The sequence below is a fragment of the Pleurodeles waltl genome, chromosome 5, assembly GCF_031143425.1.
Source record: "Pleurodeles waltl isolate 20211129_DDA chromosome 5, aPleWal1.hap1.20221129, whole genome shotgun sequence".
NCBI classification, from domain to species: Eukaryota; Metazoa; Chordata; class Amphibia; order Caudata; family Salamandridae; genus Pleurodeles; species Pleurodeles waltl.
This window is the reverse complement of record NC_090444.1, coordinates 1,136,581,632-1,136,596,837: the sequence shown is the minus strand read 5'-3', so window position 1 is coordinate 1,136,596,837 and position 15,206 is coordinate 1,136,581,632. Positions and strand designations below refer to the sequence as shown.

General features: G+C 44.9%; 1 protein-coding gene across 3 annotated transcripts in view; it reads right to left on the bottom strand.

Moving 5' to 3' along the window:
- LOC138296317 (amine sulfotransferase-like) overlaps positions 1–15,206 on the bottom strand; it is a 511,069-nt gene that overhangs the window by 454,907 nt on the left and 40,956 nt on the right. For all 3 annotated transcript variants that reach the window (XM_069235350.1, XM_069235353.1, XM_069235351.1), the window contains exon 2: positions 1,903–1,953. In XM_069235350.1, the coding sequence (XP_069091451.1) occupies positions 1,903–1,930 (28 nt within the window). In that variant the 5' untranslated portion in view covers positions 1,931–1,953. The remainder of the gene's footprint in view (positions 1–1,902; positions 1,954–15,206) is intronic.

The following is a 15,206-nucleotide window of genomic DNA, read 5'->3' as shown; positions in this document are numbered from 1 at the left end:
ACTCGTCAATGTGAAATTATACACCATTATGTTCACAGTCATACACCATATGTTGTATTTGTGTGGTTATTTCCCCATTCCTGTGTGCCTCAGATGGTTGCGTCAGAATAGTTGTGGGCTTAGCCTGTATTTGTTTTGACCCACAGATTAAAATTTATAGTACATATTTTTTCTAGTGGCACAGTTCTGATCAGCGTCAAAATGTGTGGCTCCACACTACACCAATTTAGTTACACTGGGTAGTGGAATGTTTCCTGTTATACAGGACCACCCTGCTATTCCCCCAGCGCCTGCCCAGATTACTTTTCCCTGCACCCAGATGGGCATTCTGACTGCATTATGGAGTGGTGGCTGCCTTATGAGGATGTGTTGTTAATGTGCGGGGTGGTGGTTCTACCGGAACATGTCTGGGTACTGTTGGGAAAGGCTGCAATGAATTGTGTGCTGTAAGATGCAGCAAACATGCGTATTGGCAATGAGACAAGGCAGTTGCAAGGTGTTACTGCAAGGAACACCACCATGATGTAACCCCCAGGAATGGTATTGCCTCTGGTTCTGACTTCCTAGTCTTTGATGTCTTGGTCGTGTTGGTAGGGTTTGTTTGACTATATGCAAGGGATGTTGTGATGACACAACCAGAGGCACAGTCATTCGACATGCCTTCCATTCTATGTGCTGCATATGTACATTTAGGTATTTAGCCCTGGTGATTGACATATGTCCAGGTTGTGTATGTGTTGTGGTGCATTGCACTACCAAGGCGAATGTACATGTGTTGCTTATGTCTGCATGGTGCAACTTGATTCATGTGCAATGTGTCCCTCTGCGCTCCTTTGACATGCATTGAGTGTGTCTTATGTGCCTTCCCCTTCTTGCACTTGACAATTTAGCATTAATTTCCCCCATGCAACTTACCCTGCATTTGTGGTGGTTCCTGGTCGTCAGCGCTGTCCAGTCCTGCGATTCCAGTGACCAGTTCCTCCGGGATGACCACTGCAACCATCTCCTCTATCTCGTCCGGGTCCTCTTGTGGTGCTGGACTTCCAACTCCAGTTTGCAGTGCTGCCTTACTGTTCCTAGCCAGTTTCTCCTTTGTCCTTCACTTGAAATCATGCCAGCGTTTCTTGCACTCAGTTACGGTTCTCCTCACCTCTGCCACACTGTTGAGCTTGCCAACTGTCTGCTGCCATATTGCCTCTCCCCTGCCAATCAGCAATTTGGAGGAGATGAAGAGTTGATGTTGGTGCTCCGTCATCCCCTAACAAGTATTTCATGCTCCTCTGCACTAATACCACACTTGCACATTTTCTTCTCCCTCCCTTGGGACTTGTGAGTGTCCTGGATGGTTCCTGGTTGAATGGGGTCACCCTGTGGTCTCTCCTGGCTTTCTGGGTCCATTTTGCCTAACCTTTGCAATGTTTTCTCCATTAGAGACTGAAGTTGACCCTTATGCGGTTAAAAATTGTGCATATCCGTTTTGCGACAAATTAACGTGTGGTAAACCAGGTTAGAGTCATTTTTGCGGCATTAAAGTCATTTTCCCTTATGACAAGGCGCAGTGGTTATTGTCAAAAATGTTGACTCTAGCCAGTTTTTAGCGCCGTCTTCCATCGTGGTATAAATATGATGCACAGATGGTGCTAAAAATGGCACTAGCCAGCGCTAAGCTTTTTGACATAAAACTGCATTTGCACTGTTTTGCATCAAAAAGTATAAATCTGGGCTTGAATGTCTTGCTTCGGATGTGCAAACATTAATGGCATAACCATCACCAGTTCTGAGTTAACACACTGAAATTAGCCAGTTTTGAGTATATACACTAACAAAATTATACACCCCATAATGCTTATCACTCATGACCTGAATATATACACACAGTGCAAACAAAATAAACCAACTTACCGGGATCGTTAGTTGTGGCCGACATCATTTGTTGTGTAAAACCGTACAAATCTGTTTAAAACAAGACTGGTGTTTAGTGTCAATAGAACCTAGGTAAATACAGGTCTAACCAAACTTACAAACGTTGATTTCAGTGTTCACAAACACCTCGTAGATGTCTACTATAAGTCCAATAGTTAGAATCTTAAATTCACACCACCAAAAACAATGTTTATTGACAGGTTGGAAATTCTACATTTACTTGCCTGTGCACTTTATCATGTACTCGTAAAAGCAGACACATGAATTAATAGAAGATGGCACCAAAAAAACAAAATACTTGCCACCTATCAAAACACTAGAAATTCGATCTACCCCCACCGGACCTTAAATTTCTAAATATATGCATAGATCCTATTGAGCATTCTTAACACTCTTAAGATACACAAAATCAAACAAAAATGTATACCAGAGCATTTTTATGAACCAAAGAATCCCACATGTGACACGCCTTGCCCATATTTTCTCCTTGACACAAGTGTGGCCTCTGTTGTGTCTGAAACGTCATGGCACTTCACCACACCAAGGCCCATATTTATACTCTGTTTGCGCCGGATTTGTGTAAATTATTTGGGTGCAAGTTCAGCGCAAACTTAACTCCATATTTATACTTTGGCGCTAGACCCGTCCAGCGCCAAAGTTATGGAGTTTGAGTCATTTTTTGGACGTGGAAACCTATCTCGCAGTAATGACATGCACGGTAGGCGTTCCCGTGCAAAAAATGACTCTAAGGCATGTGCGCCTTATTTATCCTCTGGTGTCAAAATGACACACAGGAGGAGGGGGCCATTAAACATGGCGCACAGCCTGATTTGTGCCCCTGGAGGACACCCATGGATGGGGGGACCCATCCATGGTGAATGCAGGTAAGTATAATTTGTTTTTTTTTAAAGTTGCATAGGGAGGCCTAACTTGGGCCCCCCTACATGCCACTGTGCCCAATGGCCATGCCCAGGGGACAGAAGTCCTCTGGGCAAGGCCATTAGGCAGGGGGGCATGACTCCTGTCTTTGCTAAGACAGGAGCCATTTGTGGGGGTTGTGCGTCAAAAATGGTGCAAGTCAGGTTAGAGCCCATATTTTTGATTCTAACTTGACTTGCCCCATTCTTTGGCGCACAACCACAAGTCTTCCCTTCGCCTCCACTGCCCGGTTACTGTAATTTATTTTGACGCTAACCAGGCCGCAGCGCCGGCTAACGTCATTCCATGAATGAGGCACCCGGCCTGGCGCGTTGAACTGGCGTTAGCCGGCGGTAAACTTTTTGAAGCTAATCTGCCCTGGTGCTGATTTGCGTCAAAAAGTATAAACATGGGCCCAAGTACGTTATATAGAGTACTGAGGAATTAACACGTGACACTTATCACTTGTTACTGGCCACGAGGGAAACTTCCCTTGGCCGTTTATTAACGCCGGTTCCACGTCACCGGACGTACCACCTTGATAATTATCAAAGGGGAGATTAGCATCATTTCCCTCAACTAGTGGGCACAAAAACCTCCAGTATGCACAAACATAAAGCCCCACTGTTCTATATGGAAATCACTGCAACACTGCATCACCCTATTTTATGAATTAAAACTATGGGTATAGTTTGTAACTATCTAACAATGCATTGTTTTTTTTTAGCGTTTAGTGTCAGAGTCTTGCTTTTTCACAGCACTGTAAATGCAAGTTGTTACTCAAATCACTGAAGATCATAAAACCCATCTCAGAAAATTGAAAATCTGATGTGGTTTCTGTGGCAACTAACAGGTGAATAGGAGTTTGGCTCTTTCCATAGTTGTCGATCTGGCGCTGTGCTCAGAGCAGGCCTGGGTCTGTGCCCTGAGCCCTATGAGCACAACCAATGGCATGCATAGTGTTTCAGAGGCAAGGGGACTAGTGCAGTGACTGGCCACAGATGAGATACTATCAATATAGGCTGTTGTGCACAAATGATCGTCACGCAAATTGGGCTCAGAAGCAAAAATATTTAAAAACTGCACAGTGATATGGAAATGCCAATTCCAATAGAGCTTGAAATAAGTGACACCTTTTCCTAGCTTATTTTAGTCATAAAATGGGTGAGGTTATTGTGCAAGAGAGCTTAGCCCCTGGAGGATTCCAGGATATTGATTAAGGATGGCATATGCGCTTCTTATCTCTATTGCTAAAAGCTGTACTCTTCAAACCACTCAAGCTACCATAAATAGATTAAACTAAATGCTGACTAGAGTAGGCTAAAATATTTATTTCTAAAAATATATTTTTCTAAATAGGTGGTTTTGGAGGTTGCAGCCAAGATGGTGTAAAGGAGAAACATCCTGGTCTTTCCTTAACGGAGGTGAGGACAAGGGCTTCCTGACCCCTGATTGATGATCCTGAGGGTGCCCTGGCCAGAGACTTATCAGCAAGGTTGTGATACCACAATAGGGGGGCAGGCAAGATGGCAGCTGCGATTTGAGAAACAGTGGCCTGAGGGGGAAGACTATACCTCAGAGACACAGAACATGTTGATGATGCAGTAGAGGCTTAGAAGAAGAGATGTGCAACAGTGGGGGAATCTGCAGCGTCTAAGGCAATCAAGAGTAGGGCAAAGCACACCCAGAGGTGAGAAGACCTGTCAAAGCCCCACATGATGTACAACAAATATGGAGTGCGATGCAGGTGGAAGGTGAGCCCCTTTTGGATCATCAGCGCAGAAGGGACATCATATGCAGCCACGAAGACTAGACACTGTGCAGGGAACTGGTGAGAGCACCAGCCTTGGAGGAGAGACCTTCCCATGCAGAAGCAGTAATGCTCCACCCGGGAGCTCTCACTCGCATGGCAGCTTATGCAGTGTGTTATAAATGGGGTCTTTGGTTGGCAGTCAGGTTACCCCCTGTCCAAGCAAGAACCCTCACTCTAGACAGATTGATACCTTCCACTGACCCATCACCGTCTTTGGCAGAGAGGAGGTCGGAAGAGGCTCACTCTCCTCTTCCATGCCCTCATCTGTCAAAAGGAGCATACTGACCTCAGACCTCTCAAAATGAGGCTTGAGTTGGTTGTGGTGGAGAACCCTTAGGGGGTGTCTAGGGGACTTGAGGTCCACTAGGTAAGTGGCCTCCCCTTTCCACTCCTTGATCTCAAATGGGCCAGTCTAGCGTTCCTGGAGATCTCTAGGCTCTACTGGCTCCATTACCTAAACTTTGTCTCCAGGTGAGAATTCAACCAGAGTGGCCTTCCGGTCATACCACTCCTTCATCACCTCTTGACTGCCCTCAAGATTACTTTTGGCCTGCTTCCAGAAGCACTGGGTTTGGTTGTGGAGGGCCAGCATGTAACTGACCACATCCTGGGGAGGTGTCTTGGGAGCTTTCTCCCAGCCCTCTTTCACTATGCTTAGTGGTCCCCTGACAGGGTGACCATATAGAAGCTCAAAGGGGCTGAAAACCACCCCTTTCTGGGGCACCTCCCTATAAGCAAAGAGAAGGCATGGCAAGAGGATGTCCCACTTATGCCTCATGGCCTCAGGTAGGCCAGTGAATATGCCCTTTAGGGTCTTGTTGAATCTCTCAACAAGCCCATTGGATTGAGGATGGTAAGGGGTGGTAAACCGGTAGGTTACCCCACACTCATCCCACATGGACTTTATGTACGCGGACATGAAGTTTGTGCCTTTGTCAGACACAACTTCCTTTGAGAACCCCACAGGGGTAAATATTCCCATCAGGGCTCTCGTCACCACTGGTGCAGTCACTGTTCTCAGAGGGATTGCCTCTGGGTAGCGGGTGGCATGGTCCACCAAAACCAGGATAAACCTGTTGGCTAAGGCAGATTTGGGGGCCAAGGGACCAATGACGTTGATGCCCACCCTTTCAAAGGGGGTGCCAACGATGGGGAGTGGGATCAGGGGGGCTTTAAGTCTTTTCCCTGTCTTCCCACTAGCCTGGCAGGTGGGGCAGGCCCTGCAGAAACTATCTGAGGGTACCCCCATTCCAGGCCAATGGAAGTGGGTGACAAGCCTGGCAAAGGTCTTGTCTTGGCCTTGTCCTGCCAGGGAGATATCGTGAGCCAGACCCAGTAGGAAGGCCCGGTAACACAGGGACCACCAGCACACGTGCTACCCCAATGGCCGGAGCCTTACGCTCACTATAAAGGAGATCATTCTCCCAGTAGATATGGTGCAAACCAGAGGCTTCACCTGCTGCTTGTTCCGCAGCCTGTTGTCTCAGACCCTCAAGACTAGAGCACTCTTTCTGTGCCTTGGAGAATTCTTCCCTGGTTGGCTCACCCTCTACTTGCCAGCCAGCAGGTTCAGGCAGGTTACCCAGGTCAGCAATATCCTCTCCTGTTGTCTCAGGGGCCTCCTCCTCTGGACCCGGTCCACCACCGTGGGAATCTCTGAGGTGGGTTTCCCGGGACTCTTGCCCTTCCTCTGAGCAGCTGTCTGGGCCATTGTCCCAGGCTCCAGACGCCCTTGACTCCCTTGCCGGGCAGCCCTGGACCTTGTGGTCATGCAGACCCACTCCGGCAACCTAACATCTCCAGGTGGGATCTGAGCTCTACCTCTTTCCAGGCAGTATGCTCAAGATCATTGCCTAATAGACATTCTATTGGCATGGCAGGGTTCACAGCTACCTTCAGAGTACCAGGGCCCCCCGCTCAAAGGGAACCAGAGCCACTGGTAGGTGACTCGTGTGATTGTCAGCGACTATGACATGGTGGAATGTATTAGGGACTATCTGCTCTGCTGACATCAGCTGACTCTTGACAGTAGTCATACTGGCTCCTGTGTCACGCAGAGCCTCTAACCTTTGCCCATCAATGGTGACCCACTGCCTATACTTGGAAGTATTGGCAGGCATGTGGGCTTTTGGCACCATTTCTTTATCTCCCAGAGATACTAAGGACACCTCTATCTGCTCCCCAAAACTAACTGGAACTATCTCCCCCCCAAGCGCTACACTAGCCTCTGCTGCTCTTTGAGCTTTCCTTCTCTCTGCTTCCATGTTTAACTTTGCCAATTGCAACTGAAATTCTCTCTTCTCCCTCCTTTCCTCTGTGGTCAGGCCACGGTCAGAGACACTGTTCCCTGGATTGGCAGTTACAGTGGTAACATCCTCCACTGATGGCAAAACATCTTCTGAGGGGGCATCCTCTGGACCCTCCTCCTCAACCTCCTCCTCTGATTGGGCTTCTGCTCAGGCCCTCAGTGCTATTTGGAATTCCTCTTTTCCGGAGGCACCTTGGGTGATTACTCTGATATCCTTGCAGAACCCCTTCAGCTTTTTAACAGTGTAGGTCTCCAGCATGGCTAGATCAAAATCTTCATCTCTTGCTTGAAACCCAGCCAGAGACATGTTGAGTGAGGATTTAGTTAAGAATGTCAGGTAAAAAAACAAAATTGCAGAAAAAGATAAAAAATCAAGTTGACCTTCAACTGTGGATAGGTAGTAAACACTTAGCTATTGTATGTCACTGCAAAAACACAAGTCCTATCCTCACAGCTGATCACCAATGTTAGAAATGGGGTCTTTGGTTGGCAGTCAGGTTACCTCCTGTCCAAACAAGGACCCTCACTCTAGTTAGGGTAAGTCACACACAATCCAAATTATCCTGTGCCCACCCTCTGGTAGCTTGGCACTGAGCAGTCAGGCTTAACTTAGAAGGCAACTTGTAACGTATTTATGCAATAAATCATGCAATAACACAGTAGAGCACCACAAAAATACACCACACAGTGTTTAGAAAAATATATAATATTTATCCGATAAGATGAAGGACAAAACGATTAAAATGCAATACGTTTATTTTGAGATATCACCTTAAAAATGATATAAAGTGTCTTTAGTCTCTTAAAAGCAATAAATGTCTCTTGCAAGAACAAAGTACCTGGTTTGAGTTCAAAATCTTCACAGAGGAGGAGATATGTGGAAAACAGGGAGGTGTGTGTTGACGCGATGCGTCATTTATTTTTTCATGCAGGGAAGGCTTTGCATAGTTTTCCGGCGCGCAGTCTTGGGTCCTCTTCGGGTTGCGGGGTTTTTGGACACCCTGGTGATGATGCGTTGAAATCCGGCACTGACAGGACGAAGTCACAGGGTTGCGTCAATCCAGTGGGTGTTGCGTGGAAATGTCTACCGCATGGCAGGCCCTGCGTCGATTCCTCTCTGGAAGTCGGGCTGCGTCGTTCCGGCTCGGATGTGGGTCGATCTAGTGGGCAATGCGTCGAATTTCCGCCCGCTACGCTGGCTCTTCATCGATCTTCTCCTTGCAAAGTCGGGCTGTGTCATTCTGGTTCGGCATGCAGTGAATTTTTCACCGCAATGCAGGCTGTGCATCATTTTCTGCCGGCTTTGGGTCAATTTCCGCCGCACAGGGAGTTCCTCTTGTAGAGATGAAGTCTTTTTGGTTCTGAGACTTCAAGGAACAGGAGGCCAGCTCTATCCAAGCCCTTTCAGAGCACTTCTCAGTTCAGCCAGAGATCAGCAAGGCAGCAGGGCAAGAGCAAGGCAGCAGTCCTTCAAAGAAAGCAGTCAGGTGAGTCCTTTGGGCAGCCAGGCAGTTCTTTTTGGCAGTCTTGGCAGGTTCTGGTTCAGGTTCTCTTCTCTTGGAAGTGTCTGAGTTGGTAGGGGCAGAGGCCCTGTTTAAATATCCAAATGTGCCTTTGAATTGGGGGAGACTTCAAAGAGTGGCTTAGAAGTGCACAAGATCCCCTTTCAGTTCAATCCTGTGTGCCAGGGTCCCAGTAGGGGCTGTGGCAGTCCTTTGTGTGAGAGCAGGCTACTGTCTTTTGACATGTAAGTGTCAGGCCCTCCACCCTCCCAGCCCAGGAAGACCCATTCGAAATGCAAATGTATGCAAGTGAGGCTGAGCATCCTGTGTTTGGGGTTTGTCTGAGTGAATGCACAAGGCAGCTGTCAACTGAACCTAGCCAGGCATGGATTGTAAGGCACAGAAGGATTTAAGCGCAGAGAAATGCTCACTTTCTAAAAGTGGCATTTGTAAAATAGTGATATTAAATCGAACTTCACCAGTCAGTAGGATTTTTTATTACCATTCTGGCCATACTAAATATGACCTCCCTACTCCTTTCAGATCAGCAGATACCACTCAGTATATGAGAGTAGTCCTAATGTTAGCCTATGAAAAGAACAAACCTCACAGCAGTGCAAAAACTAATTTAGGAGTTTTACACTACCAGGACATGTAAACTACACAGGTACATGTCCTGTCATTTGTCTACACAGCACCCTGCCCTATGGGTTACCTGGGGATTACCTTAGGGGTGATTTATATGTAGAAAAAGGGGAGTTTAAGGCTTGGCAAGTACTTTTAAATCCCAAGTCAAATTGGCAGTGAAACTGCACACATAGGCCTTGCAATGGCTGGCCTGATACATGGTTAAGGGGCTACCTAAGTGGGTGCACAATCAGTGCTGCAGGCCCGCTAGTAGCATTTAATCTACAGGCCCCTGGCACATATAGTACACTTTACTAGGGACTTATAAGTCAATTAAATAATCCAATTGGGTATGATCCAATGTTATCATGTTTAAAGGGAGAGAACATATGCACTTTAGCACTGGTTTGCAGTGGTAAAGTGTGCAGAGTCTAAAACCAGCAAAAACAGTATCCAAGAGTGGAGGGAGGCATGAAAAAAGTTAGGGGTGACCACATTAAGGTTGTCAGGTCTAACACAGTGGTTCCAACAGGTGAGGACCTGTGTGATTCACTGCTGTGGTCAGGGAGAACAGACATTAAACATTGAAGAGAGTCACAAAATAAACCCAAGCACCCAAATAGACTCCAAGAGAAAATAAAAACTGTCGCATGATCGACCAACAAAGGAACAGTCCAGAGAACTACACAGAAGTTGATGTGCTGGCTTGCCCTGCTTGGGGAATGGTAGAAAATACTGTGGGCTTCAGCTACCTTGCTAGAAGCTAGCGGGCAGATTTTGCAATATTTCATGCAATGTAAAACAGCAAGACAATTTGCTGTGCTGCGTTGCATGGAACGGAGACTGAAGACATGTACCTTATTTACACAGATAGCTAAGAGAGATTGGGGTGGCCAGTATTCATGTAATTTGTTCTAGCGTATTTATGCACGATTGCAGCAGAATTATGCAAGATTGCGCTTAACTACTTTTCTTACTGCAAAATGCAAAAACATATCCAAAAATGATCAAGGAAGTACTTAGTGCTAAGAAAATAGAGATAAATGCAACGGAACTCAAATAACAGCAGCCTCTGGCACTAGCTAAGTTTGTTATTCCTGTGCTCGTGCACTAGGTTTTTTGGGTCAAATTACTCATAAATACGCAAATGTATTCAGCAATTTAATGCAGAAAAACTAACACAAAATTCCCAAGGCCTAATCGAGATCTCCTTTGACGGACCTTATTGAGAAGTCAACAAAATACTAAACAATTCAGTGAACTTGCTTTATCTTCAACCATCGTGAATACCCAACTAAATCATAAAATTGCGTCCTCAAAAAGCGGACACAAATTGAATACGTACCAGTATACTTTAGCTTTAATTAGATGTGTAAGTGCCTCCTGACACAAACGACTTGGAGGCCAAATATGCCCCACGGATGTGGATCCGATAGGAACACATTGAGGGCCCAGGGCCATCATCACCCCTGTGAACTGGCTGCAGGTCTGCTAATATTCTTCTGATGTGGATAACAGGCAGCTGTGGAGGTGGAGAAGGGGAAGGCAACACTTCTTCAGACCAGTTGTTGCTGCACTCCAACACACTCTTGGTCCCCATGCCAATGTAGGCAATAAATAAAACTTTGGAAAATGATCCACCACATCAGGATACTGATATATTTTTACTCAGCCTGTGCGAGTGATTCGGGGGTCCGGCTTTGAAGAGCACACCTAGAAGTGTTTTCTCTGGTCTAAGTAAGAGCCAAGGGAGTGACATTACACATCAACCAAGCCCCCGCCATGTATTGCAGCACCTCTGATCAGCTTCGGGATCAACCTCTCCCCTCGTCTACCCCCCACCCCTTTTCATGAGAATCTGTAATGACTTAATCTACCTGAGAGTCGGACCTCTGATCACAGTATTCTCTTCCTAAATTGTTTTACTTGTAATATAAGAGGAATGCCACGTGCAGAACTAACCTAGCATACTGTGTCCCTGAACGTGATCATAATAATTAGTTTTGTCAAGCAGAAAAATATCTTGAATCACCTTTGCCACCAGAAGGCGGACATTCGCACTCATGGATCTGAATGTTGATAGGACTGGTCTAGTGCTTAATTTGTGCTTGTTGTTTCCAGTACGGAGCACCAGCACTTATTCTTGAGGGCCGGCACTTATTCTACAGGGCTGGAACTTATTTTTCTGCCTCAAGCATCTACTGCGAGCAAAAGACACATATAGGAAAGACTGAGGAAGAGAAAAACGAAAAAGCGTCACAATTGGAGAAAGCAGAAAGCTGCAAGAGTGAGCTGAAGGGACAGGGAGTGGTGGTAAATGGATTGAAGAGGCCTGAGATGGCTTCAGGATTACGCTGCCTCAGTATTTTGTATTCGCACATTTAATTGCAGGAGCTGCATGTTTAAGAGGAGGGCTTTGGGCACCGGCACGTTTTTATTGACAAATTAAGCATTTGAGTGGTCCATCTGACAGACCCAATACAGGGGACAGAGCACAATTGTTAGACCTCATGGGGGTCATAGTTTAGTAGATTTCTAGAGCGCAGCTCATTTTTGCAAGAAAATAATACACTTTTATTTCACCAATATGCAACACATCCTCTAGAAATGATTTCTTTCGGGCACACAGTTCCCTACTACATCTACTCTTTCACTCTGTCGTTTTACTCAGGGGTATTGTCTGACAATAATCCCATTTTGCTCACCGTCACCGTAGCCCCCCTCCATAGCCCCCCTACTGGAGGATTTTGATGTCAAAATACCACTTGCCAGAAGAGAACGCGCATGGGTGAGTCTATGTGCTGAATGTGAGCACTCCAGTGCCTCCGAAAAGATGTGTTTGCAGCTGAAAGGCAACAGACCTCTTAACGAATGATTTGGCAGTCGCAAAGAATAAACATGCTGATGAATGAAAGCGCATGGAATGCTCGATAGCATTCCTTACGGCAATGCACAATGCAGTCCCTTCACTGCATAATAGGCGCTGTCTAGAGGCAGAAAACTAGCATGTGTAGTAACGTCTTCAGCCAACTTATATTCACAAACTTTTGCAATATTTCATATAACATCCCCGCACACTGTATAACCTCCGCCCTTCATCTTCAACCACTTCAACTGTCTTCCAGTCGCATTCTAACCCCTACATTCCAAATAAGAACTATAACATGTAAAGGAAAACTTACTCTACATATATATCCTTACATAGTGACTCTAAATAAATATCCTTACATATTGACTAACATCACTACACATCTTCCCCCTTGAATTTAGTTTTTTTTTCTTTTATTAACTTGTATTTTACTATATATATGTATTCACACTATCTACATTTTGTAATGTACAAATCTGTTAGCTTCATTGGCATTCTTATCTGCCTGCCATGTCTACCCCTCCTACTTTCAGCATACTCTTCACTTTGATCACTCACCACCTTCAGTTCACTAAGCTCCACCTCTCTTCCACTGTTCCGTTCTTCACAGACATCCTCCATCCAATCATAATTTCTCTTCCTCTCTACATCACCTCCCAACTTACATTTACACAACTGGCCCAAATGCCACACCTTTCCATCACTGAAATGTGCTGAGTTGCAATACAATTCACAAACTTTCAATGGTTCGCTGAACCTGCTTTCACCTTTACGTACTTTCCCTTCTTTTTTCACTTTGACCCATGCACCCACTTCAGCTGGTACCATTTTCACATTCTGTTTCCTATCCAATTTTTTGTAACATTTTCTGGAAACCATTCTGAGACTCTACTCTTCCGAATCCATGCACTTCCCTTACTAATGGGTTCTCATTATTACAAAAGGGCTTTTTCCTGTACTACAGCTGGGAGTTATTATATTCGCCAAAACCATCCTGTTTACTTCCTTTTCCCAATTAATTCCACTACTAGCAGCCAATTGAATTGTTCCTTTTATCACCGATTAAAACGTTCCACTAGACCATTGACTTCAGGATGATACACCAACGTCAATTTGTGGGTAACGCCATTCCTTTCCCAAAACTTTATAAACGTATCTGCAATAAATTGAGGACCATTGTCTGAGATCTCACACCTCGGTAAACCTTCTTTCATAAATATTTTATCCAAAAACCGTATCACATCGTCACTTTGAGCTTTATCTGTAACCTTCACCTCTGGCCACTTAGAGAAATGATCCATTACCACTATGATATGTTTCTTTCCACACACATCATTCTTAATTGGTCCCATAATATCAACTCCCACTTTCTCCCATGGCATATTTGGACAAGGTACTGGACAAAATGGAGGTTTAAAAGTCTTCTGTGTTTTATCAGCATTCTCACAGTTAACACATTTTCCCACTAATTTTTCCACATCACCATCTAACCCGGGCCACCAATACATATTCTTTATCCTCGCCTCAGTTTTGGCAATACCTAAATGTCCTTCATGACATACTCCCAATATCTTTGCACGTAAAGTCACCAGTGGCACAAACTTACCACACCTCAATAATATGCCCTGTTACTCATTAAGCTCATTACAAACTTTTCAATAACTACTTTCACAGTGACTAAGTTGTTTCTAGTTTGGCCACCCTGAACACACATATGACCACATTCTTTGCAATTCCCTGTCTGTTCCCATGGCTTCCTTCCATTCATGCTCATTGACTCCATCTTGTCCGTCATTGAATAATAACACAACCTGCTCATCCTCCTCTACTTCCTCATCACCTTCATTCCTTAGGTTAGCAGGTATTTGCATGCAACTCAAAGAATCTGCTACTCTATTCCTCACGCCTGGTATGTATTGTACCTCGTAATCAAAATTTAACAATTTTACAGACATCCTTGCTAGTCCGGGTAACGCATTTTGTAGCCCCTCCTGGTGAGAACTTTAGCCAAAGGTTTATGATCTGTCCTCACACACACTCTTAGCCCCAAAATATACTCTCAGAAGTGGTCCACACCCAAAGTACAAGAAAGCATCTCCTTCACAATCACAGAATATTTTTCTTCCGCCTTGGTTAACACCCTCGATGCAAAACCAACAATCCATTCCTCATTCTCTTTATTCCTTTGAGAGAAAACAGCACCTAAACCTTTGGTACTGGCATCTGTAGTGATAAATATCTTACTTAACAGATCAAATCCCTTTAAAAATGGAGCATTACTAATTTCTACTTTAAACTTCTCAAATTCTTCCTGACAACCCTCAGACCATTCAAACCTGACTCCATTTTCCAACAGTTGTCAAATTATATACGTTTTTTCTGAAAGATTCTTTATGAATTTCAAATGAAACTCCACCAAGCCCACAAAAGCTCTCACTTCGTCCTTATTTTGGGGAGGATGTGCCTTCACAATTGCTTCCACTAACTCTTGCGTTTGCTTTATTCCCTCCTCACTGATCTCATGTCCTAAACATTTCACTTCTCTCATAGTTATCTTACATTTTCCACATTCCACTGTTAACCTTTCTTTTCAAATACATCTAAAACCATATGTAACTTCTCATCATGTTCTTCCTTTGTCTTTCCTATTATCAGCACATCATCTTGGAAAAACATAACTCCACTGATATCTAATAACAGATCACTCATTATTCTTTGAAACATCGCTGCAGCAGAAGCTGATCCAAAAGGTACCCTTAAAAATCGAAAACATCCGAAAGGAGTAATGAATGTTGTTAACTTTCTACTATCCGGGTGCAACTTTATTTAATGATAAGCTGATTTCAAACCACGTGTGGAAAACCAACTCATCCCCCTTGTGTTAGCAAACAATTCATTAATCTTTGGTAGATGATATTGATCCACCATTATATTTTTGTTCAAACTTCGCAGATCAACACATAGGCCCTCATTACAACCCTGGCGGTCGGTGGTAATGCGGCGGTAACACACCAACAGGCCGGCAGTAAAAAAAAATGGAATCATGACCACGGCGTAAACCGCCAACACAGACAGCTTCTTTAACACTCCGACCACCACGGCGGTAGCAACAAGCACAGCAGCGGTAATCGCCAACAGCCAGGCAGAAGACAATGTACCGCCCACTATATTATGAGAGACCAATCCGCCACCATTTCCGGGGCTGTACCAACGCCATCAAAAGCACAGTAGAAACAGTGTTCTGAA